The sequence below is a fragment of the Centroberyx gerrardi genome, chromosome 15 (assembly GCF_048128805.1).
Source record: "Centroberyx gerrardi isolate f3 chromosome 15, fCenGer3.hap1.cur.20231027, whole genome shotgun sequence".
Classification (NCBI taxonomy): Eukaryota; Metazoa; Chordata; class Actinopteri; order Beryciformes; family Berycidae; genus Centroberyx; species Centroberyx gerrardi.
The window spans coordinates 25413623-25439241 of record NC_136011.1 but is presented as its reverse complement, the minus strand read 5'-3'; the positions used below and the strand labels follow the sequence as shown (position 1 = coordinate 25439241).

General features: G+C 42.3%; 3 protein-coding genes across 3 annotated transcripts in view; 1 reads left to right on the top strand and 2 right to left on the bottom strand.

The window, feature by feature from the left end:
• The window catches only part of ugp2b (UDP-glucose pyrophosphorylase 2b), a 409818-nt gene that overhangs the window by 234814 nt on the left and 149385 nt on the right, over positions 1-25619 (bottom strand). The gene's annotated exons all lie outside the window — the stretch shown is intronic.
• Positions 10550-17028, bottom strand: LOC139916441 (galectin-related protein B-like). Its single transcript, XM_071905314.2, has 5 exons — positions 16855-17028; positions 16196-16288; positions 16011-16099; positions 15013-15199; positions 10550-11363 (listed from the first exon to the last, which is right to left on the bottom strand). The coding sequence occupies exons 1-5, from the start codon at positions 16885-16887 to the stop codon at positions 11220-11222; spliced, it is 546 nt and encodes a 181-aa protein (XP_071761415.2). The 5' UTR covers positions 16888-17028; the 3' UTR covers positions 10550-11219.
• Positions 21736-25619, top strand: part of abch1 (ATP-binding cassette, sub-family H, member 1) — a 37390-nt gene continuing 33506 nt past the window's right edge. Inside the window, exons 1-2 of the mRNA XM_071905323.2 lie at positions 21736-21762; positions 24518-24666. Of these exons, the coding sequence (XP_071761424.1) occupies positions 21751-21762; positions 24518-24666 (161 nt within the window). The 5' untranslated portion in view covers positions 21736-21750. The remainder of the gene's footprint in view (positions 21763-24517; positions 24667-25619) is intronic.

Genomic DNA, 25619 nt, shown 5'->3' with positions numbered 1-25619 from the left:
AAGGGAAGGTTTTGCCTCTGGGACGTCCTGCAGAGGCAGAGCATCTCTGAGGAACGCCTGTAATAACTGACTGTGTGAACAAAGTGTGAGCAGCAGTTCCAGCTGCTACGGGAGTTTTTTTTATCAACGTATAGTTTAATTGTTTTAGTATTATCGTCACATATATTATATAAGTTATTGCAAACCGACAAAGAAAACATGCTTATTTATTAAACATTTTCAAAAGCTAAATGTCCCCAATCTTTTGACGGACAGTGTTTAAATTAAAAATTGTCACACATGTCTCCTCTCTCTGTTTCCTCTCTCTCTTTCTTCTTACATAGGAAATGTGTTTGTTGTTGTTCTGGCTGGGGTTAAATGAAAAAAAAAAAAAAAAAGAGAAAAAAAAAGATTTCCATGAGGAAATGTGTGAGCTAGCTAAAATCATCAGGAAGTGTGCTTCCTTCCTTCTGCTTGAAAAGTTTAAAGTCATCATTTTTAAACTTCTGACAGTTTTAATGCTGTAGACAGAGTTCATATTTTAGCTCACGATTTGACCGCCAGATGTCACTATTCACTCTCTACTGTTTATTTCTATGGGGGTAAAAAATAATAGAATAAAAGCTAGTTGAAAGTGTGCAGAAGTAACTATGCAATAATAATAGGCTAATAACAGTAATAATAATAATAATAATAATAATAATAATAATAATAATAACAACAGGCAAGGGTGGAGGTTAAGTACATTACTGAACTCACATTACTGAAACTGAGTAGCTTTTTGTGTACTTGTACTTTTTTGAGTATTTTTTAATCAGTCATCTTACTTTTACTTAAGTATATTTCTACTTAAGTTTTGTACTTCACTACATTTGAAATCACATCCGGAGTACAAAGAGTAATATGGTTTTACTTTGTGCACTTTATTTTGTAATTTCCAATTTTTCCAATTAAAGAATCATCTTTTTAGAATCACATGGAAAAGATCACATGTAACAACATTCTCTTTTCTAAAAAGTAACTCCGTAACTTTTACTCTGAGGATATTTTAAATGAGACACTTTTTACTTTTACTTCAGTAGGTTTTTACACCAGTACTTTTACTTCTACTTAATATCAGCAAAGTAACAATACTTCTAGTTGAGTAGGACATTGTAGGTCTTCCACCACTGATAATAGGCAGCATAACAACAACAATAACCCTATTAATAAAAATAAATAAATAATAATAATAGGGTAATAAATCTATGCAAATAGTGGGAATAGTTTGAGTACGGCAGTTTTCATTAAATATATATGTTGGTTATGTATAGCTCTGTAACTGTGCATTAATGACATCATGCAACACATAACGGTACATATCCTCGGTATGCACACACACACACACACACACACACACACACACACACACCTCTGCTCCTCTCGGGCTCCCTGCAGTCCAGCTCCCTGCGCAGCTGCAGGATCTCCCTCTTTGAACGGAAAACCTCGTCCCGGTAATCTGCCATGGTTTTCTCTACCAGACCCAAGATCTCATCTGCAGCCGCTGCCAGCCGCTCGGTGACGAACACCCTGAGCAGCTGGGTGTCAGACATGCTGGAGGAGGGGGGTGGGGGGGTGTTTATATTTATATTAAATGTGTCAGGTTAGACATCAGTTCACAGAGATGGGTTGGGCAGAGTGACAGTCGCTACTGCGGAGGTAAGGCTGTGGCATTTGGCTCTACTACTGATCCATCATGAGAACAATAGTGTTTTCGCTTCCTGGTTGAGCCTGCAAATCTGGGATCTCACGAAGAAGTCCCATGCTGCGTTCACGTCCTATCGGAAGAAGCGGGAAAACGGGATGGAATCTCGACGCTGCGAGTTCTGGGGTGGGGTGGGGTGGGGGTGGGGGGGGGGGGGGCGTTCAAACTGTCCGTGTTCTTCTTCTTCTTATCGTATTTGCGGCAGATTAAATTCGTCAAGAGATATCACTGCCCTCCACAGGTCAGAAATTAAATGGCCTTAACTGAAGAAGAGAAGGACTTCCAGAAGTGGTGGGAGGGCAAATTACAAATCAAACACATTTCAACAGCCAGTGTTAACTCAACCGCATCATTATAACCAATGTGAAATAAAGACATTTTGCTATTGATATGTCATGTTTTATTTACATACTTACATCAAGTGTGCGGGACTACAGAGTTATACCATTGTTTTATCATTTTATTTTTTTTATTATTATTATTTTTATTGGCAGGCCTGTGTAAAACTCTTCTCATTAGGGGTAGTTACTTATTGTATATAAATCATTATCTAAGCTATGTTATCTAACTAGTGATGGGACAATATGCTTATCTCACGATACGGTTCAATACACGATATGGGGTTCACGATTCATACGACCACGATATGATGTAGCCTAATAAATAAAAGTTCAGTGACGACAAAGTCTGACTGTGCAGAATTATGTTTATTACTGAGTCACAAATATTTCTAACAATGGCACTGGCTTGCTAAAATGTAGACAACCATTTAAAAATGTCATTACAAAGCGCAAATAAATTGAAATTAAATAATGATGAATCATTTGTGATTACTACAAAAGAATAAAATCGAACTAATATCACAATTCCTTTTTCTGCCCCACAATATGTCACATTTTTGTGTTGCCTTATGTTGAATTTCGATATATTGTCCCATCCCTATATCTAACCACCAAACAACATTATTGCTGACCTAATTATTATTTAATTAATTCATGATGACCGAGTGATGTATATACTGCATTAATTCACACAGAAAGATGAAAAAAAAAAAAATGTACAGGAGGGTGAAGGCCAGACCTGTCCGTCTTTTTTGGGTGTTGTCCTTATAACCAAATTCGATGACAAAACATCTCCATATATGTGTTTAACATCTTTTTGTACAGTCTATGAGGATTTTCTGTGTTGGAAAAAATGTAGCCTGCTGCTCAGATTCTCAAGAGAGAAGAGAAACAATTTTAAGCCAATAGTTAAGTTTTTTCTCGACAATTGCGTTTAACAGATAGTAAAAAAAGAAGTAGATAGAGCTATCTTTGGCCTGGGTCTGAAAATACTAATATTAAGCAGCACTGACACCTGCTGGGTCGGATGTCCAACGTTCAAGGACAGGCCGCCTTCACGTGCTGTCGGAAATACCAGTATTACGACTTGAGCGCACATGAACGACCCATGGAGCAAAGTGGGAAAGTGCGAGATGGGACGTTTAGGGCCCAGAGAGCGTGTTAGCCATTCCAACAACTGATCAAAACCTAATCCTAATCATTCTTTGGACAAAATACTATATCTACACATCCAAATTTAATAATTCTATACCCTCAGTTATTGCTTTTAAAAATGAAGCCAAGCAATACATAAAAACAATTATTTTCTTTTTGTGAATGTGAATTTATATTTTGTCCCCTGGCTCTGTGTTTAGTTTATATTTGATTGATTGTTGTTATTTGAATGTCTTTAAGTACCTTTGTAGTTGACGTTAAAAAAAAGTCAATAACTGATGGTAACAATGATGTAATTTATTGTTTAGTAGGCCTATCTCATGTAGGCCTAAATAAGTAGCCTAGTATTGTTGTACTTTTTTGTAACAGAATACATCAGAGTTTGAGTAAACCCTCTGATTACCTTACTGATTAAAATTTGACTAGTAACTGCATGTTAAACATAGATTTTCATAATGTTCGAACCTTTGTGCTTAATAAAAGCTTTGAATTCCCTCTAAGATTCCCTGTTTAATTCAGAATTCAGACTGTCCCACTTTACCAAACACTGTCCCACAACACCTGAACACACCACCTGAGAGAGATAGGGGCTCATGTGATTTTATTTGAAGGTGTATAGTTTTGAAAAGGTTATCTATTTCTATTTAATTTCAACGTAAAAATGTTAAAATAAGGCTTACAAGTATTTATAGAAACATCACTGCTGTAGGTTTACAGTAATTTGTTATGTCTCCTGGAGCATCTGGAGTGTCCCACATGTCCACACACACGTCCCGAGACATTTGGACTGTTGTTTGCACTATAAAGTCCAGTCTGCTGCTATAGTGACTGCTGCTATTCAATTATTGACTTTCTCTGCTGCTATTAAACTATTGGCTGTTGTTGATAGTTCAACATGTACACATCATACATATTAATATTACATTTGTACTAGTTATGCTAGTGTACATAACTAAAAATTTCATTGTCCAGGGCAACTAGTTTTCCTCTGTGCCTATGACAATAAAGAACTTGAACATAACCTGAATTCACCCTAATGGAATAGGATTTAAAGTCTGACTCAGGACAAAATAGTAGAAACACTTACATAAGCCTATCAATACATTTTTTGTTTTTTCCATTTGTTTGTTTCTAACCATATGGAAAATCCTTCTAAATAATGATCCCATTTCAGCATGCATGTGGCCAAAACAGCATCATATCAGAATCATTAGTAAAAATCTGCCAGGAGGAAGCACCCACCATTACTGAGGCACCTCTAGTCACATTTTTTCATTAGCGCCGAGTTTATTTTGTTAATGCCCTCAGTACACAGGACACACACACACACCAAATTCTTCTTCCTGAGCTTGGCAGGGACGCGCCAGCCGCTTTTGTTTTGCTGACGGAGGCTGACGGCTTGTCGTCAAGGCCGGGATTCAGCGTTCAGCGTCTTCAGAAAAGAGAGACACCGAACACAAGCACATTCCAAGATGAGAAGTTTATTGGTCTGCAAAGTAGCCGTTTTTACAAAAGCACAAGGAGAAAAAACATTTGGAGAGGCCTAACACAATGGGAGAATGTACTGCCTTGGTCTAAATACCGGTCCGGTGCACATATTCTCAATGAGAAACAGCATCAGGGTTATTCTCAAAACGGTTTGAGGAACGGACATCGTGTTGTAAGTAAGAGCGCTGAAGGTCCTTGTGGGGCAGCTTCGTGCAGCGAACAGAAAAACAGCAGATCAAACTTCCACTCAGCGTGCCAACATGTCACTTAGGAAGACACAGGACGTTCAGAAGATCAGAGTCACAACATCCAACATCCTGCTGCTGATGCTCAAAGTTACATCACTGAAAACGCTCAAGTCAAAACGATGGTTCACACTATCAAGTCAATATGGTGAGACATTTTGGTCCAAAAATCCCAAGAGGCCTCAGCTTTCAAGTGAGAAAGAATGTCAGAGCAAAAAGAGAACAATTTGATACTAATATTGGTTTCAATACTAAGCAGTTGTTTCTTAAAAGCACATTTCATTATGCTGAGGAGGAAATTACTTTTTGTAATATTTGTACATGCCATCTGCTTTTCAAAATAGAACCAGACCTTTACTCAATCGATTTCCTCTGGACAAATTCCCATAACCACAAACAAAAAAACAATACTTGAGCTCTTCTCACTGTAAAAATCCAAACATTTTGAAGCTCTTCGACATCCTTCGATGCCTCGATATAAATGGCGATAGCAAAAATTAGTACGGTACCAATAGGCATTATTTTTCGACACACAACCCTGCTGCTTACACTGTAATAAATAGAAATGATAACATGATTGTACAACCACACAATACATTAGCAACAGATCAGCCTACTTCTACTCAGAGGACACTTCATAAATATAGCTTGCTTCTCAAAAGACATCATGGTGGAGCCGCTCTCACAACAGCAGTCTGGGTTCGCACTTTTTAGAAGGTGATCTTGTCCTGCTTGTTGGAAATCAGGGAACAAAGCTTGATTTAGGTATTTATGTCGCTATTCCTGTTTTGTGCATCCTAATGCTTTATGTCAGCGGTGTTCACAGACAGGTAATTTGTGATCAAGGTAAGCACTAAACTGGAATATTCATAAATACTAGGCTAAAAAAGGTAAATAGGGCATAGGAAAATAAAACGTAGCCACAAGGGAAAACCGCCCTTAAAACACGCCTGATAGATGAAATAAAAGCATGCTTGACTGGAACAAAAATGGGCAATATATTACCTCTATCTTTCATGTATACAAAACCCCCAGGTAGAAGCCTAGTTTCACAACACATGCACAACAAAACGCTTTCCGCTTTTAACTCGACTCGTTATTTTTCCATGTAAAAACAAAGCCCGTGAGGCCGTGTTCAGAAATATGTACATCCAAAGTCCAAAAGGCAAGGTGACATACAGACCTGGGTCAAATACATGTTTTCTCTCCGTTTGAGTTATGTCAAATGCCCTGGATTTTTAATTTACCCCGCACAGAGGGAGGGAAGGGTGTGTACTTCTATTTCACCAGTTTCACGTTCAACAGGCAAGAAAGAAGCGAATTAACTGAGGTGAAAATAAACACTATTTTCACCCAGGTCATTTAACATCAGGTTACAATCAGGAAGCAATGACATTCACTTTTTCTGTTCCATTTTTAAAGGGTTGTAGAACAATTAAAATAACAGTTAAGAGCAAGAATTATTATTTTCAGGGACCAGGGACATTTCTTTAAGAGACAAATGAGACATGGGATCATGAGGAGATCAGGGGCCGGGGCCTGATTTAGTTGACACTGTATTTCAGAAGGATACACAATATATTTAGAGAGGTTTTCCATTGCATAAGTACCATGCTGTACCGCTCTGGGCCTACACTGGGTATTCAGGTCCCTTTGGTTTGCCACTGGAATACTAAGCAGCTGTGCAAGTCCTTTGGGCGTCACCACCACCCAACATGACAACATCACTGCCAGCACCCTTTCAAAGCGGGCCAGTACCAAATATCCCTGCCAGCGTGCTTCCAAAGCACCTGTACCGCACCAAACTTAATGGAAAAACATACTGTGGCGCTACGGGTGTGACGCAGTACACGTATGCAGCTGGAAAAAAAAACCCACAACCGTCCCGAAACAATCCCCCTATTTCAGCACAGTGCCCTTCCAGCTGAGATCCTGCACACACAAACACACAGAGCGCTCTCTGGACCGAGCCCTTTGAAACAGGAAGTCTTGACGTGTTCCATCTCCCTCCCCCATAATTCCTAGCAGCAGCACCGCAGCCATTGACCCCCCTAACTACTGCCAGCTGGGCTCCATGTGCCACAAATGACAGCTAAGGAGCCAAAGCATGAATCAGTATTAAGCTTTAACACAGGGTGAGAGAGTCTAAGTCCATTGAAACCTGCCAGTCAGTATGCTCATATTCTTTGTATGCTGTATATTTACATGTCATTACAGGAAATTTCAGTATTACTAATGGATGATCAAGTGTAAAAAGAGAGAACAGCAACACAAAAAAAAGAGAGTAGCCAACAACACACCTCGTCAATACAGTTACACATATTATTTGTACATTTCTGTTGTAATACTGTTGGAATTGATGCACTGCACTGGTTCACATCCCGTCAGACTGTACTTCATACTGTCAGACTGTACTTCATACTGTACTTCATACTGTCAGACTGTACTTCATACTGTCAAACTGTACTTCATACTGTCAGACTGTACTTCATACTGTACTTCATACTGTCAGACTGTACTTCATACTGTCAAACTGTACTTCATACTGTCAGACTGTACTTCATACTGTACTTCATACTGTCAGACTGTACTTCATACTGTCAAACTGTACTTCATACTGTCAGACTGTACTTCATACTGTACTTCATACTGTCAGACTGTACTTCATACTGTCAACTGTATTTCATACTGTCAGACTGTACTTCATACTGTCAAACTGTACTTCATACTGTCAACTGTACTTCATACTGTCGGACTGTACTTCATACTGTACTTCATACTGTCAGACTGTACTTCATACTGTCAAACTGTACTCCATACTGTCAAACTGTACTTCATACTGTCAGACTGTACTTCATACTGTCAAACTGTACTCCATACTGTCAAACTGTACTTCACTGTACTTCATACTGTCAAACTGTACTTCACACTGTACTTCATACTGTCAAACTGTACTCCATACTGTCAAACTGTACTTCATACTGTCAAACTGTACTCCATACTGTCAAACTGTACTTCATACTGTCAAACTGTACTTCATACTGTCAAACTGTACTTCATACTGTCAAACTGTACTCCATACTGTCAAACTGTACTTCATACTGTCAAACTGTACTTCATACTGTCAAACTGTACTTCATACTGTCCTCTCGTACCCAACTGTACTCGTTTCCTGTTTGTGTCCAAAATAAACCAGCGCCTGTCACGCGAAAAAAAAAAAAAAAAAAAAGAGCGCTCTCCAGTTCAGGAAGACCCTGTCTGACCAACCAGGAGAAAACAAGCTCTGCTCAGAAAGTCAAGTCGACCTTATTGCTACGTGAAAGGAACAGATACGACAACGCATGCATGGAGGCAACATCTGCATCTCGGTGAGCGCCGCACAGAGCCGTGGCCTCTCGTGCGGAGAGACAGTAATGAGACGTTAAACAAAGAGGCTTCCTTAACCTTTGCTCAGGCATCCAGAGGAGGCTTCATTAAAGTGAGCGATGGTACACATCAATTACTGGGCGCCCTGCAGCTCTCCGTCTGCTGCGCCGGACACCGAGCAGCTTGTTCAGCGAGGCCACAGGCGACCTGAAGCACCTACAGAGGGAAGTCAAACAGTGCAACTGCTCTACACAGCTGCCATGGCTTATTCCAACTTCGCAGCAGCAAATAGGAGATGAAAAACCTTCACTAGCTTGTTACGATCAACACTGAGAGAATACTTCGCATAAAAAAAAATGTCAAAACTGTAACGGCATTCCTCCTTTTTAAGAATCTCTCTAATTCTTCTGTCATAAAATCTGTGCAGCCTAGTGGAACTGTCCGCCTCTTTTGCTTCTGTGTTTTCAGTGACGGCGAATTGGAAAAGCCGTCGGCCTCCATCGACAAGCCTGACCAAACACAACAGAGGGCTTTGCTGAGCCGCAGCGGTCTCTTGGCACGGCTCTCTGACCTGGGCTCCACAGAGAACTGGCAGAGCCGGGCACAAAAACACGAGACGGCGTGATGTCGGCCTCAGGCTGGACTTTGGCGCTTGCAGCTTTTGCCTAGTCACGTCTCCGAGTTAAGCACATTACTTATGGAATTATGTGATTTAACCGTTTCTTTTTGGGATGAAATTTAGTATCATCAATACACCTGTTTGACTCTTAAGGATGACTAAACAAACCTAGTTTCAACAACAACAAATCTAACAAATCTAGTTTTATGTGCATCTTAATTTCCTGATGGTGCATAGTGAATATTCATCCTGTAAAAGGTGTACTGTAGATAGCGCACCTTAAGACTTAATACTTGAAAAACCTTTGTTTTATCTCACTATGCAGGGCTTTAACCTCCGCTGTAACTGTGCACACATAATAACCTCCTTTCTGCCTCAATGCAGGCAAGATATCCTGTGTAGACTGGAAAGGTTATGGAGACAAAACCATGCAATGCATAAAAGACAATACTTATAAGACTTGTGAAACCTGGTTGTATTAAAACAGGGCTGTAAATGTGCAGTATAAGCTCTTTCTGCCTCAGTGCAGACAAGACTGTGCCCTGTGTGGAATGGTTAAGGAGACATTAAAGACATATAGGACTGAGAATGGGATATACGAGGTGAGACATTAAGTAAGATTTACTGTGCATCACTATATGAGTCTTCTATGCTACCAACTATGGAAACATGAGCTGTACATTCAAAATACCATCCGGACCTGTTCCTGCTCTTCCAAACCACCAACCGCCGAACTGAGAGTTGGATTTTAATGTGGGATTAGTTTGCACTCAGCCAACACTTGCACATGAACATTTTTGAAAGCACAACTTCTTCTAAATGTTTACTAATGTCTGTTTTTGGGGGGTTTTGACAGAGGAAAAGTTGCATATTGTATTGTGTGCAGTTCTGATGAGGTTTGTATGGAAAGTGTGTTCAGTGATGAGTGCAAAAGCGGAAACTAACTCGACAAACTCTTTTAAAAAGTCGCTGCTCTCCGTACCCACCGATGTAAACAAAGCTGAATGTGAATCTTACATCCTGTTCACCAGCTCTAGTCAGTGCACAGTACTTTCTCTCTACAGGGGAATGGCTGCAGTGAATGCTAAACTGTGTGCAAACTACTATTAAAAACACTGTGTACAGTATGAGACGCTCTGCTACATCTTGCCATGACTTCACAATATAATCCTCATTTTTCGGTATTTGGGTCGGCGAGGCTGCAGCGCGTTGCCATGACAACCGGGATAAACCCAAGGGGGGGGAAGAGAGGGGAGTGCCTAGAGAGTTGGAGATGCATCAGCTCAGGTTGTAATGCTGCACTCTACCTTCATCAGCAACATCTAGTTCTGTGCACATCCTGTCTCAGCAGCTGGGTTGAATGAAATCCTATCTGAAAGCAAAACATACAAGCCGCAACTAAAAACTGTTTTTATCTGATAGAAAATAATGTTTCTGCCCTTGTGGGAATTCATCAAGTACAAGAATGAATGTCCAAACACTGCTCAGATCCACTACGGCAGAAATGTAATCGTTTTGGATTAAACATAAAGTATGTTGCGGGTTCACTGTTGTCGGGTGAAAACCTTGTATCTCCAAAATGTCAACTTATCAGGAACTAAGAAAAATTGCCTTGTTTTTAGCTTGACCACCATGCATTTTTCAGTTTATCCAGGGTTTCAATAGTCCAACGGTTGTAGTTTCTCAACCTTTAGAGGCCCATGTCATCCTTCATTTCAGGTTAAAACATGAAAATCCCCCAATTCTTGCTAAAGTTACAAGGTCTTCACCCCAATACAACATTTTGCTTTCATTTTGCTTTCAAATTATAAGCCAAGTGCCAAATATTTTCCTGAGAAATAGGTTTCTTAACATCCAAGTTACTTTTCCACGACTCACACCTGAGCCTCTGTCTCAGCAAAATCCCTATGGGATGCCAGATAAGAAAAGATAAATGGAGTTTGCTATTAATATGTTGTGAGATCCCTGATCCAACAAAACTGGGGCTACAAAGAAACGAAACGGAGCAAAATGTTCACCCACAAAGCATCATCATATCATGAGATCCTGGTTAAGTAAGAGGAATAGAAAGGAGTGAAGGAAAGAAACGAAGCAGAAGAAGAACTCTAACTTGTCACGGCGGGGGCCATTCCCAGCTGCTACGTTGCTGCAGTGTTGCATGATGGGTTGTGGGTGATGACGTAACAGGCGAATGTGTGTGTGTGTGTGTGTGTGTTCCATCTGTGATCAAGTCCTTGCTTCACACACAACTTATGGAGAGATAGAGAGGGGGGAGGGGGGGTTTAACCCAGCTTGGTGATCTGTAGACCTCCGGCTATCCGTACTGTATCGATAGAGGTCAAAGATTTTACTTTGTGATAAAAGTCAAAGAGCTGGTGTCCGTCCACGAATATCCGGAACCTCTGGTGCTCGCAGTGGATCTCGATCTGCAGGGAGACAAGAGAAGAAGAGAGTAAAGAGAAAGAAACAGGGGGAAAGAGGGAGAGAGAAACAGAGAGGATCAGATAAGAAAAACAACAATGCAATTTGAGCTCAAGCAAAGTACATACATTCACAATTTCTAAGCATACAGTGCCACATAGAAACCATAAAAGAAGTGATGACATGGGGAATTTGACAGTAAGACACACAGCAGACGAGCGCTGGTAAAGTGCATGTGATAAAAAAAAAATCCTTTCTACTTCTCCTCCTCAACTCTTGTTTCCTTCCCAAGCACTTCACCATCACACAGGATAAATCCAGAGTCACAGGAATAGTTGGTTAAATATTGTCAGGTCTCTGTGGCTCTGACCCTTGCACTGCTTACAGTCGTTTGCTTGTATTGTTGCAGACCTAGGAATTCAAACTTGTTCTACTGCTGCACTCACTGCAAGCTGGCCTGGACAACAGCATCAGCTAAATACCTAAAAAAAAAAAATGAAGGTGCATTCACAAGCCTGTTTGGACCGGTTTATTCGAACAGTTTAATCTTTTAATTTGGTTTGTTTGGTCAGGTTGAGAACAATCAACTCTGGTGGCACCAAATAACTTCACTGAAACCGCCTGAAAACTCCGGTCTCGGTCCTCTTCTCAGAGCAAACAACCCCCAAAACACAAGGTTTTATGGGTAAAAGGAGATGGATGTTGACATCTGAGAGCCAGCAGTTCCTCATGCTTGGAAAGCCTATAGCATAATAAAGTGAACCGAGGGCAAACTGCAGTCTGGAGTGAGGCTCATATTCAGCTATTTCTTCATGTGTTCTTAACCGGTATGAACACCAGAGAAGGGAAATTACAGCAAAGAGTGCAAACCAGTCCATCATGCTTAGCTTAAGTTACAAGGGGACTGGAATCAGATTTGTTTTGACTCCGCCTGCTACCAAAATCTCCAACCTGCAGGATGACAGATTAACCAAAACTCTGTCCAATAAACAAGCTACTTCTGAGTCCATGTGACTTTTGTTTACAAGCCCTGGTTTGTTTGTCACTGGGCAGCGTGAACCTAAACGAACCAAAACACAAAAATGCAGCAAAGTAACATTTTCCACTTTGTTTCAAATGAAAGAAAACCAACTGTAGGAGCGATCGCACGCTGGCAGATTGTTTCAGTAAAGCGAGGAGCAGAGGAGCGCAGCGACGCGTCAGCATGCGGTGGGAGGAAGGAGCCGTCCTACTCCAAAACCACAGCATCATGTGTCTGTCCACACGCTTCTAAATGTATGAGGCAGTTTGTTGGACGCAATTTCCATGACAGCCTTAATCTGCAACCCCCAGCTTCTGACAGAGCCATGACTCGACCGACCTGCTTTATCACGCTCCAACCGCCGACAAAACAATGACACTTTATCACAGAGCCGACTTCTTCTAACCAAGCACTGGGATCAAGTGGGCCTCCTCTAAAAATAAGTCGAAGATTTTGTTTGTGTGTCATGTGAGCGATAAGGATGTAGTTTCAGTGTTGTTATGCGTTATGAGACTATTGTTCACTGTCTCTTCTTTCTTTTCAAAGTGAGAATGCCAAGAATGTGAAAGGCATGCCAGGCAGCCGGCACAGATCACCGGACACATCTCCTTCCAAACTGCCGGACGGCGGGACAGGGAGAGGCGGTGGCAAGCTCGTTTCTATGGTATCAGTGAAAAATAGGACTAAAAACAATATACAAATAGTCAATTTCCAAAATAATATCCATTTTGGGGGAATAAATGATTACTTGAAGTTTTTCATTCAATATGTCAAAATATCAAGTCTGAAAAAGGTCCCATTTTGTCAACAAGGACTGAAGTTGCCTACTCTCCTTTACAAGATACCATCATTTGTTTTCATTTTGTATTATCAGTTTGCAGTTTGAGCAGACATCACTACATTCTGAAATGAAACTCAACTTCAAATATATTTTTAGTCAAACAGCAGGTGTGATATTCATGCTTTGAGTTCAGAATTATTAGAGCAGAATGACATTACAGAGCGAATGAGTCCTCAGGTCTTCTGCCAATTACTCATCATGCACACGTGCTGCTGCTCAACCCCCCACCTCATCTACCTCCCCCACCTCCCCCACCTCATCTACCTCCCCCGCCTCCCCCACCTCATCTACCTCCTCCACCTCATCTACCTCCCCCACCTCCTCATCTACCTCCCCCACCTCCTCCGCCTCCTCCACCTCCTCCACCTCATCTACCTCCCCCACCTCCTCCACCTCCTCATCTACCTCCCCCACCTCATCCGCCTCATCTACCTCTCCCACCTCATCTACCTGCCCCACCTCATCCGCCTCCTCCTCCTCCACCAACATAAACAGCTGATACTGCCCCTTATGCAATAAACAGACCATTATCCTAGATCATTATATAAGATGGGTATAATGTAGTAAAGTGTCTCTTATTTCTAGATTTTGCACGAGTGTTGTAGAGATATCTGCAACCTTTGTTGTCTGGTTACTCCTTACAATTGGTTGCTTGTAAATCTTGACACTCCAGCATTTTTAAAGGAAAACTCCACCCTAAAACATTTTAACACTGTTAAAAAAACAGCTGTTTTTGATGTACTTTGCATTTCGGGGCCCATTTTGTTTTTTTATGGTGTATTTTTCTTACGTAGACGACATGATGTCATGCCAAGATATTTTCAGCGCAGCTACAACGGAGTTTGATAGCAGAAATAGTTCAGTGATCTAAAACATGAATGTTAAATGTCAGGTTTTGGTGTCAGTCCCTCGGAGTCAAAGAGTGAGGGCTTCTTTCTAGAGCCGCCATTTTGCACCAACAGAGGTTCAACAATCATACAGAGGAGAAATCCATCGTAGAAGAGGAGAGAGACCAATTTCTCCACCGACAGCAGCCTCAATAGACCAGAATGCAATGCAGCTACAAGACAGGTTGTGTTTTGAGTAAAGGGTGCAGGTCATTCTGGGAAACTCCTGGAATGCTTTGAACATCACAGACTGAGGATATATTACAGTGTAAGAGTATCTGAGGGTGGATTTTTTTCTTTAAGCTTATTCCACTACTGCATTCTTTGTAAATCTCACTGGAAAAGAGTGTCAGCTAAATTCCTAAACTGTAACTGTAATAACAACATGAGTCTAATGTTCTGTCAGGTGAATGGAGCAGGGCGCCCTAGTGGTTCAAGAAGGAGCGTCCCACAACTAAAAGGTCACAAGTCCGATCCCAACAACAGCCAATGTGTCCATCAGGAGCCATGTGTTCTGCCAAAACACTGAGCCTCTACCTGCTCGCTAACTTCAACTAACGAAATGTAAATTTAAAGTCCCCATGAAATGAACTCCCATTACTTTTACTTGCTAGAAAACAGAGTATCTTTCATGGTGACCTCATGCTGCACCAGGAGGCATAAATATTAAATTCCAACCAATAAAACCATCACAGATTTCTGAACAGTCCCGCCCCTCCGATCAAATAAAACTTCCTTTCTCTCCCCGACTGATATTCCATTGGTTTAGACTTTTGAATGATCCTTCACTGCGTTATGTCCCGCCCCCAACATCCTGTTTCAACAGGAAATGCATCAAATCAAGGACGTAAAGATGCTGCTTCATGGGGTCTTTAAAATGTAATGAAGGTACAAGCCATTTTTACCCTAAAAGGCTGATCGGGGATGAAGGGAAAGTAGGCGATGGACGCCTCCTCCTCGGTCCACTTCCCGGAGATCCGGGCGTTGCGCAGGAACTGGCGGTCGGCGAAGCGGACGGTGAGCTTCAGGGCCACGTCGCACTGAGGCTCCTCCTTCTCCGAGCCCCGCCCACAAGTCAGGCTCACGTCAAAGCTGAGGGGAGGAAGGACCCGAGGGTTGAGGAGTCATACAGACAGACAGCATGGGGTGACACAGATATGAGTCCCATAGCTAATCCAGGATAAGTCAGACCCATAATTCTTCTGCTGCTGTGTAAGAGCGAAGCAATTGCCTGTTAATTACAAATAATCCCTGCAGTCACGTTTTGGTTAAATCCCCCAACTGCACTGTTTACACAAAGGCTTCTTTGTTTATATAATGCAAAGATTGAGCAAAAGTGTGGGTATCTCCGACAGTGACAAACTTGTTGAGCGTTGAGATGCGATAATGAAAAATAGTCATACATTTAAAAAAAAAGGCACAGAAAGTCTTTCACGTTCACATGAACTTTGACCTGAATGCTGTGCCAGACACTGGAACATGATGAGGTCATGGGGAGGTTTCTTCCAAGTTTGACACAAGTTTCCATGTAGGGTAAGGACACACCCGAACAAGGCTGCTTGACTGGGGCTTTTTCGTTTTTTCTTCTTTTTTTTTGGACTGGTGGTAAGGAAACGCCCTGCCTCTGCATAGTTAAAAAGCCATCAGTCCCTCTGGCTGCCCACGCATTGCTCAATCTGTCCTCCCTCTGAGTGGATATACAAGTCTGACTAGGGTACAAAAAAAAATCTAATCTCATCTAAAAGTCTAACCAGGCTATTTTCAGCATGCATGTGACTAGATATGTATCTAGTCACTATTATGGAAATGTAGGTGGATTTAAATGGGACCAGATGAAACTGAAGCCCAGATCATGAGTGTGTGACATGGTGCAGACTGGAGGAGGGCTGCAGTGTAACCCTACCTGTCCGGCTCCAGGTCCACTATGCCCATGACAATGATCTTCTTCCCTGGCCGCATGCCGCCTCGGATGCGTCCGTTGAATGGCACCGTCTGCACAATTAAGGCACAATTAACCCACATCACGCACGGCCCGGCGTGAGCGTCAAACAAGGGTGTTTTAGGGTGAAAATGAGGCGTCTTTCTTACCAGGAGACGCGATAAATCCTCCTTGTCAGGTGAGATGAGGCCGGGGTTTCCCAGCGAGTCGTTGAGGTGGTCATCTTCGACATTCTTCAACACCAGTGACACAAAGGGACAAGATGCAAAGTGTAAATTATTGCGTTATCGGGTATAACCTGGCTGGCCTGGGGTGGGGTGTGCCAGCATGAGGTTGTATTCATTAATAAAAACACACGGCGTGGCCTCGCATGCGGCTGTTTCCAACAATGAGGAGGTGGGATCGGACCTGTCATGTTGTTGAAAGGCTTGTTTGGAGAGGCGTGTGGGATTATGAATTAGAGTATTAGGCTCCAAATTGGCCGCATTCTGCGCCGTAATGCGCTACGATGTAAATGCGCACATTGAAAGCGCCGGCGGAGCGGCCTAGGTGAGCAGACACCGCGGATACATTTCTCCACTCACATATTGAATTTCCCATTTCCTCCTCGCCCAGATGAAAGAGGGCTCGACTTGCGCTCTGAACGCCCTGCACACGGCGCCGCACATTTACAATAACCCCACGGCGCGGAATAATCCACATAACTATGGGACGCTTATATCACGCCTAGGCCGTTACGCACAGAAAATACACACCGACAACACATTTCATTCCCACCCCGGTTTTCCTGCAATTCCCAAATACTCACTATTCCGTCCTTTTCCGCTGCCTGCACCGCCATCTTGAGCAGAATAGCATAGGATGCTTATCAGAGCAGAGGCAGCCCTGCCTGCCTGCCGGGGAATGTGTCAGCGTCGTGGCACTGACTCAGGACTCAGGAGGATATTCCTGTTCCTGCTGCTATTCCGAGGGATCCACGTCTCTCCGGGCTAGACCGGGCCTGCAGCGACTGGAGGCTCCTAGCAGGACATCCCTCCGCTCCACTGTCTGTCTGAAATGGGTGGATATCTGCTGACGTATGCTTTATAATAATTACAGACCAAAAGCTTAATCCCCGTCTGTTGGTGAAGGCTAATCAGACAGATTTTCCACAACCCTTCACCCAATTAGGCAGCGCGCTCTGCGGCTCTTTTAAACTTCATTTCTGGATTGGAATAATGGCGTAAAACCTCAAAATTGAAATATATCTTGACAAATGTAGAAACAACTGAGTAGTTTATGATCACCAGACTCCAACGGTCATATGTCGTTATTCAGTGTGAGTGTGGCACAGTGGGACATTGGCCTAATTGGCCAAAGCTTGAACATTCAATCAATATTTCTGAATGATTAACCCACGCGCCTTTGAGGCCACATCGAGCTATAAATAGCTATAAAGAGAGCAGATTCTGCCCAGTTGTAAGCCTGGAACATTAATTGCTTTTCATTGAATGAAGTGGACATTCACATCCTCTCTCCCCTTCATTATCCTACTTGTGCACATAATTCAACGCCCCCCCCTCCTCTTCTGTCTTTCTCCCCCTCTATCTGTCGATTACTGTGCATACAATCCCCCCCCCCCCCCCCTCTCTCTCTCTCTCTCTCTCTCTCTCTCTCTCTCTCTCTCTCTCTCTCTCTCCCCACGCTGGTTTAACCTCCGTGTTTTGAGCTGACCCACTCTGCCCCCTGTGGACACCTAAGGCATTACAAGCTAAAGCAACACGAGTTGAGTGTATTTCTATCTTTTATAGCATCAGCCAATTATCACTTAAAACCTTTTGTTCCAATCTTAAAGCATTCAGTTGCATTACAGTCTGATTTGTTTCTTTGCACATATTTTTATATTATATTGTACATTGTATGCATTTACCCAGAGTGACTTACAGTGAGTGCAACATTGGAATAAGCTATTCTGACATAACGTGACAGTTTTTACTTCAGATGTGAAAATTGCAATTCATCATCAATCATTTTGAATGAATTGAAATTTATTTTTTTTCGACATGTGAGCATTTTTTCCACATTTTCACCTGCCATTACATGTGACTGTTTCACATGTGAACACTTAATTTCACATGCAAAGCGTTCACAGGTGAAAATGTCATTTTCACATGGGAAATGTGAAGATTCACATGTTCACATATGAAATCCAACATGTGTCCAAAAAGCACATGTGCTTTGAATTCACATGTGGGTAGCACACCACACCACTGGGAAGCAGGAGGAAGAAGAGTCGAGACCAGATGAGCGATGACCAGGCCAGTGCAGGGAAGTGAATCAATATACAGATTTACATATTAAAAAGTATACAGGAAGGAGTTCAGTGTTTTGCTCAAGGGCACTTCAGCAGGGATGGACCACAGAAAATCCATCAAACTGTGGTCATTTTCAAGGTTCAAGGTTCAACTTTATTTGTCCCAAAAGTGGGAGAAATGTTTTTGCAACAAGGTACAAGAAGAACCAAAACATTAAAGATCGACCTCCTAGCACACCAACTGTGAGGTACAGAACATCATGGCTCAGTAAAAAGCAATTAAGAGACAGTTACAGTTATGCCTCATTACACCAATTTTCCCTCACATGAAACTTTATGGTTTTAGCATCAGCAGCAGATATAAACAGTCTTAACTCCCTCCTTCTCATGCCTGAATTCAACAGTACAATGGCTGAATGTCTGTTTCTGCATATTTGTCTTGACTATTTTTGAACAGCCTGAATCATTTTTTTTGTTTATCTGGGCCGTTCTACGCTTTGTTTTCTCAAAATGATGATGTTGAATATAAAGTCCTGTCTCTTGTATTGTGTGGCTTTTGATTATGATTTTCTACTATAACTCTCATAACAGCTGGGTGCTTTTAGGGTTGGCTTTTTGAATTTACATGGGTCCTAAAGATGGAGAGCAAAACATAACTAGCTCTATTTATATGATGGAAAATAATGGGAAAATTGGGTCCACGTTCTGAAACACCTGCAGGAAAAAGGAGACTGCAGCCTCGTCTACAGCACTCTGACAGACTCTGACTCTGCTGTTCCCAGCAGAGGAAACCTCAAAATCTCCAGAAACCAGACGAGGTCCAGAGAGATGCATGATGAGGAACTAGAGACTCAGCTAGTCTTCCCCGGTGGAGAGAGGTGCAAAGAAGACTGAGCACCAACAGACTGGCTGGACTGCTAGGTGTCGTTATGGAGGAAAAGGGCAACAAAAAGCATCACAGAACTTCATTTTTGAGTGAATGTTTCCTATTGTATTAATTGTATTATGATCTTTCTCTGATCACTTTAAAACCAGGGAGTTGTTGTTGGATGGTGTGACCTGTCACCTGAACACAAACCCTTTTTCCCAGGGCGCAGGAGAGGGTATCACGAGCCAAATTCAGGTCAGGCAGTCAGTCAGTCAGTCAGTCAGGCAGTCAGTCAAGTAACGCTAGTGAGATGTTGCATCACCACGCTGATGACGCCATCGCGCCAGCGTCATCAGCGTGGAAGCAGTAGCTGTAGTTCAATGTAAGTTTGAGCCACCGGAGCTTTTGACGTTTAAAAGGCGCGTCAACCGGTGAGTATCTGGGTGTCCAGTTGCATGAAAAACCTTAGGTGTCAAACTTAAGTTTGTCCCTTTAGGCAAATAATTCTCTGGGTCCAGGGGTTTCTTTAGCAGCGTTGCATGAAGCCCCTAAATGATCTCCTCAGCTAAGGGCTTGTATTTAGTGTTTACAGTAGTTTCAGCGATCTGCAGAGGCTCGGCAGAGATCGCTATTATTTTGAAACATCTACAAAACTCACAACTCCTTTTGCAATTTCATCAAAGTTTACATTTTTGTGACACCAAACCTTGTCATAGATACTTATTTCATGCAGACTATGTATCATTTTTGTGTACTAGAAACGGACTGGCTGCCAGCTAGCTAATGGGAAAATGCATTGAACAAGCTGCTAGCTTGGTGGATTTCAGTCTTGCCAACAAGAACGTTGGAAGTATATTTGTCTATCTGAAGCCTCCTACATAAAACATAATTTTCTTTGACTGTAATATTAATTAATTTCAAAATAATAGCAAGCTAAAAATGGCACAAATACCATGGGAGGCCCCTTAACATTTAAGGAAAGGAAATTCCCTTAAGTGCAACCCATCAGCAATAATATAAGGATGACTTAAGTATCTTTCCTTATCTGCAGATTTATTTAAGGATATTCCCTGAGGGGGGAGATAAGTGGGTTTTGTTGTGCAGCTCACTTGAGTTTAAGGTGAACCTTAAAGAGACCTTAAGGTATAAAGCTTAACTAAGAGTTTTTGTGCAACCGGGAACAAACTTCTAACTAACTTCACCGCGTTTGGAAGGCGTCGCTAAAGGATCTTAATTTGGTGTGTCATTTTTCATCTAAATTTTAACCCGTTTCAGTTAGGTTAGTTTCATTGCACTGGAGGTTAATATTAAATATATAGAGAGGTATAATATTGATCATTGATAATTCATCTTTGTCATCTGTAACTGAAGTTATGCAGTACAGTGATTGGTGGAGAGCAGGCCTGACTGTGGCTCCTTGTTCTGTGCTTCCATCTTGTGGTTTCTGTGGGAAGTACAACATGAGCTGAAACATTTTCACATTATTTTCACATTACCTGTCCATAATTCTTCTTTGTAGAATTTTGTTGAATATTGTAAAGGAAATAAACGGTGAAAACTGTGGAAAGTTTTTATTTTCCAAGATGAATTAGGCTAATGCATCTTAATGTGGCGTCTCATATAGCTTTTTGTCAGCTGCTGATGAATGAAATGCAATCGAGCAAGACTCCTAACAACAGACACATAATACTGAAGGTGAAGCCCCCGTGCTAAATGATAGGGCTACAGGCTATCAGTCACTCGGTGGACTCACTCTTCCAGGCAGGGTAGTTACACTGCAAAAAATATCCATCACAACAATCCATTCAGTCTCATATTCAAAAATCGTTTAGCAACATTTTTGCCAGTGGGCTGAGATAATTCCACTTGTTTCCAACCCAGTTTTACTTGCTTGAGGATTTTCTAGAAACAATGTCATGAAACAAGGTCACAGATCACTCCACTATCAAGAAAATGACACGTGATTCAGGAAAAATATTTGAAACCACTGGAAACAAGTGACATCATCTCACCACTTTGGCAGTATTTCACTTCATTTAGATTTAAATTCGAATCGGAACAAATTAGAATTTAATTTATTTGTCTTTACCTCAATACTAGGTCTACTATACTAGGACTTGTCAAAATGGATATTTTTTGCAGTGTGAGACTACAGCCCCTGTACAGCTACAGGTTAGTGTGGTCTGCAGCCGCCACAGCTCTTAGCGCATGCACTCTCTATCCTAAATTGGCAATAATCCAGAATTACACAGGTGAACAGATAAAATAATCGACCCGTTCTCATTTCTAAGTGAATCACTGGTCTGGATTGTGTGAGCTTCAGCATCCAGAGCGCCGCACACACGCAGCGCATCTCTCTCCGCACCGCACTGAGCGCTGCAGCGGCCCGGCCCGCCGGCTCTCCTCTCCTCTCCTCTCCTCTCCTCTCATCTCCTCTCCTCCCCTCTCCTCTCCTCTCTCCTCTCCGCCTCCTTGCAGCCATGGCCGCCGCGGAGGATGCCGGCACGGATGCTGCGACGACCGGACCGCCAGACTGCACCGAGATGGAGGAGCGGGTAAGACGATTTTTAGGATGCTTTCTTTGCGATTACGTATTCAGGGATGAGGGATGTCCTCCCTGGCAGCGGCGGGCCTTTCCAGCCCCCCCAACCCGAGCTGCTGCAGCCCGAGAGGAGAAGCTCATTGCATTCACAGCAGCAGAGGCAAAAAACGACAGAGGCAAACGATTTATTTTAATTTCTTCATCGTGGCACAAAATGCAGATGTGTTTAGGTTGAGAAGGGGCGAAGAGGATGAGCCGTGTCGTTTTACCAACAGAGAGGGAGGGAGGGGGGGAGGGAGCGCGTTTGGCCATGCACCGCACTGCAGCGCGCGCGCACACACGCACACACACACACACACACACACACACACACACACACACACACACCGTGCCGTGTGACGCGCTGCTATGAAAGGAGAAGCGAGAGTGCAGCAGCTGGTCGGTGGATGTAGGCTGCCGAGGCTTAAAAATAGCAAATAGCAAATAGTAAAGGCAACTCTTTAACGTCGCAGTTCCTGGATGTGTTACACTCGGCTGAAGATCTGAGCGCGCGCGCCTGTCTGTCAAACCCCCGTTTTCCTCCTGGCTGATGTCGACGGTGACGCAAATTGGCGACTTGGCAGCAGAGGTAGGAAATTCTTCTCGATCGGTAGAGTAGCGATGAATGAAAAGTGCCGGGTTGCTCGTTTCAACTGTTTTCTGCAGGGGGGAAGAGTCGACTCAGAATAGCCTGCAGAGTCGCAATGTTTTCCCCCTGAATTCCCCTGAATGCATTCTTCCTCTGAGGTAATATGATGTGTGGAGGTAGGCTGTAGTCCTGTAATGCCATCCTGAACCTGCAGATGGGGCGGGTGCAGGGTATCCGCTCTCTACAAACCCGGCAGGGACTGAACCTGTTCTTCCACTTCGCTTCCATTGTGAATGTTTTTGTCAGCTGATCTTGTTTTCACACTCGCAGACACACGCACAGGCTCCACAACCGTTGCTGCTCTCCATCCCCCTCTCTCCTCTCCTCTTGTCTAAATCATCTCTCCAGGTGAGTTTTTTGGCTCAGCTGCTGCTCTCTGTCTTCATCAGGTTGGTTTTCCCCTGCAGAGGAGGCAGTGTTATCTTTTTTCAAGCGTTATCTCTATATTTTCTGTGTCACTGGTTAGATGTGATTGAAGTGAACTGAGAATAAACAAAGATACGATAGTTGTCTATTGTCATAACTGCCACCGGGCAACCTCCTGCACAGGCAAATATTAGGATAAGAGACAGATGTTAGGATACTAGCTAATTCATACAGAAGGCGTTGAGATTTGTTTTTGGTGGTGATATATCATTGCAGATGCAGGTTATAGTGTCAAAGGTGAGGCCAACCAAATGCGTCAGATTACGCTCTGCTTTCCTCCCTAATCTCCACAGTGGAAAATGAGGGATGCTGGATTAAGAGAGGGAGTTGGAGAGGGTGAACAGGGGGAAGCCCGTGAAAGAAGGCTGGGATTAAAGATTACTGGGAAAAGGATTGTTTTACGACCCAAATACTTTATCTGCTGTTGCTTGGCAACATGTACACAAACTGCAAGGAATATGAGTTTGAGGGAAGAAAAAACTGCTGGGTCAGAAACCCGATTCATGTAGGATTTTTGGCGCCAAATGTTAAAACACGTTTGTCTCCCTGTTTGGTTTATCTTCAACAGACACTGAGTGGTTTGGTGACTGGTTTGCTAAGTAGAAAGGAGCTGCACTTTCTTTCAGATTCACACAGTAAAGCTTTTTTAGAGCACCGACACCTGCTGCTGAAACTACAAACTTCTGTGCAGAAAAAAAACTAAAGTTATCAGTGTCCTTTTGCTGTTTAGTGAGTAAGCAATTGTTGAATGACAGTTTGAAATAAAGATCTTTTACTTTGGGCTCTTCCAGAAAGATTTTGGCCAAAGTTTTTACCCTGGCCAGTGGGCCAAAAGCCTTCTCCCTCACTGCTTTTGAAATGTGCAAAGTGCAAAAGTGTTATTACCTTCCCTCTGTATGGTAAAGTGTGTTTTGCTGCTTGAATGCACTGAGCCTTTGAATACTGAATATTGAATGCACAGGGTTCCCACACTCCTGGAATACCTGGAAAAGTCATGGAATTTTAAAATAGTATTTTCCAGGCCTGGAGAAGTTTTGAAAAGAGATGAAAGGGAGAAACGTTTTGGAAAAGTCATAACGTTTTATTTGTGACGTTCGTGATTTTTTTTCTTAAATATTGTCAAATGTCACAAAGTTGTGGCTGGTTTGTTGACAGAGTTAAAATAATATTATAATCCTTGATTTTAAAGTGAAAAACAAACAAATGTACAATTAAAATACAATTTATACAGAAATAGAAGAAGCAAAGTGTGTATGTGATGACGCTTTAAGCCTTGGGCCAGGATATAAATTACGTTAAAGACATGTACACTGTGCCATGAGTTATTAAAAGTCTCAGACATTGTACAGTATGGAGGGAAATTTGTCTCAATAATCACAAATAATACAGTAACTGTCTTCTTTGTTCAAACTGAGGCTGGGACTTACAGTACTGTGCAAGAGGAACAAGTGCCTACAACACACATGTATACAGTGTTTCCATGAACTCATCAGTTGTAATCATCAGTTACGTGACTTTAATTACATTGTGAAACTCAAAAGGTTGTCAGAATATATCTGCTTAAAAGACAAATTCCTGTCCATATATTCTCCACAGTGATTAAAGTGATTCAGATTCTTATTGCCTCACTACAAAGTGTCTTCCTCTCTCCCAGCTGAAGGAGGGGAACATGAAGGCCGACTTGGAGGCTCCTCCGTCTCCGGGGCCGGAGGGATCGGCGATCCGGTGCAGAGACGTGTGCCGGTCCTACAGCAAGCTGAAGGTCCTCAGCAACCTCAACCTGACCGTGCCACAGGGACACATGTGAGTGGACTGCTGTGATTATAGTCATGTCGTACACTCTCTTCCCCATTTTCTCCCTGGTTATCAATAAAGTGTGTGTTTATCTACTGTATCAACTGTATCTAATCAATACTAAAACCTGTTTCAAAGGAGACGGTGAAGCTCTAGTAACCAATTATCTGTCTATACTTTATCTCTTCCTGCATTTAATATACTAAAAACCATCATGATGTGAAAACCTTGTAATTCCATATCTATCTATCTATCTATCTATCTATCTATCTATCTATCTATCTATCTATCTATCTGTCTATCTATCTGTCTATCTGTCTATCTAGCTGTATCTATCTATCTATCTGCATCTATCTATCTATCTATCTATCTGTCTATCTGTCTATCTAGCTGTATCTATCTATCTATCTGCATCTATCTATCTATCTATCTATCTGTCTATCTGTCTATCTAGCTGTATCTATCTATCTATCTGCATCTATCTATCTATCTGTCTATCTGTCTATCTAGCTGTATCTATATATCTATCTGCATCTATCTATCTATCTATCTATCTGTCTATCTGTCTATCTAGCTGTATCTATCTATATATCTGCATCTATCTATCTATCTGCATCTATCTATCTATCTATCCATCTATCTATCTGTATTTGCCAGCCACGTTTGCATGTCATCATGCAAATGTGTCTGGCATTCCCGGGTGAGGTCAGCACCTGGATGCTGGTTGGAACCAGTCGGCTCATCCGCTCCTTTGTCATTTATTTACTAACTGATGCAGTTGCCAAAATGTCCATTTCCAGTGAGGACTATCAGGTTTATCTTAAGTAGATCTACTTTGTTTGGTACCAAATGGCAGCGAGAGGAACCTGTTTGAATGTTGAGGACTTCATTACCCAGAAATCATCATCGTTTTTGAGTCCAGTTTTCTCTGGACAGAGCGCTCGCTCACTGCCGCTCAGGAG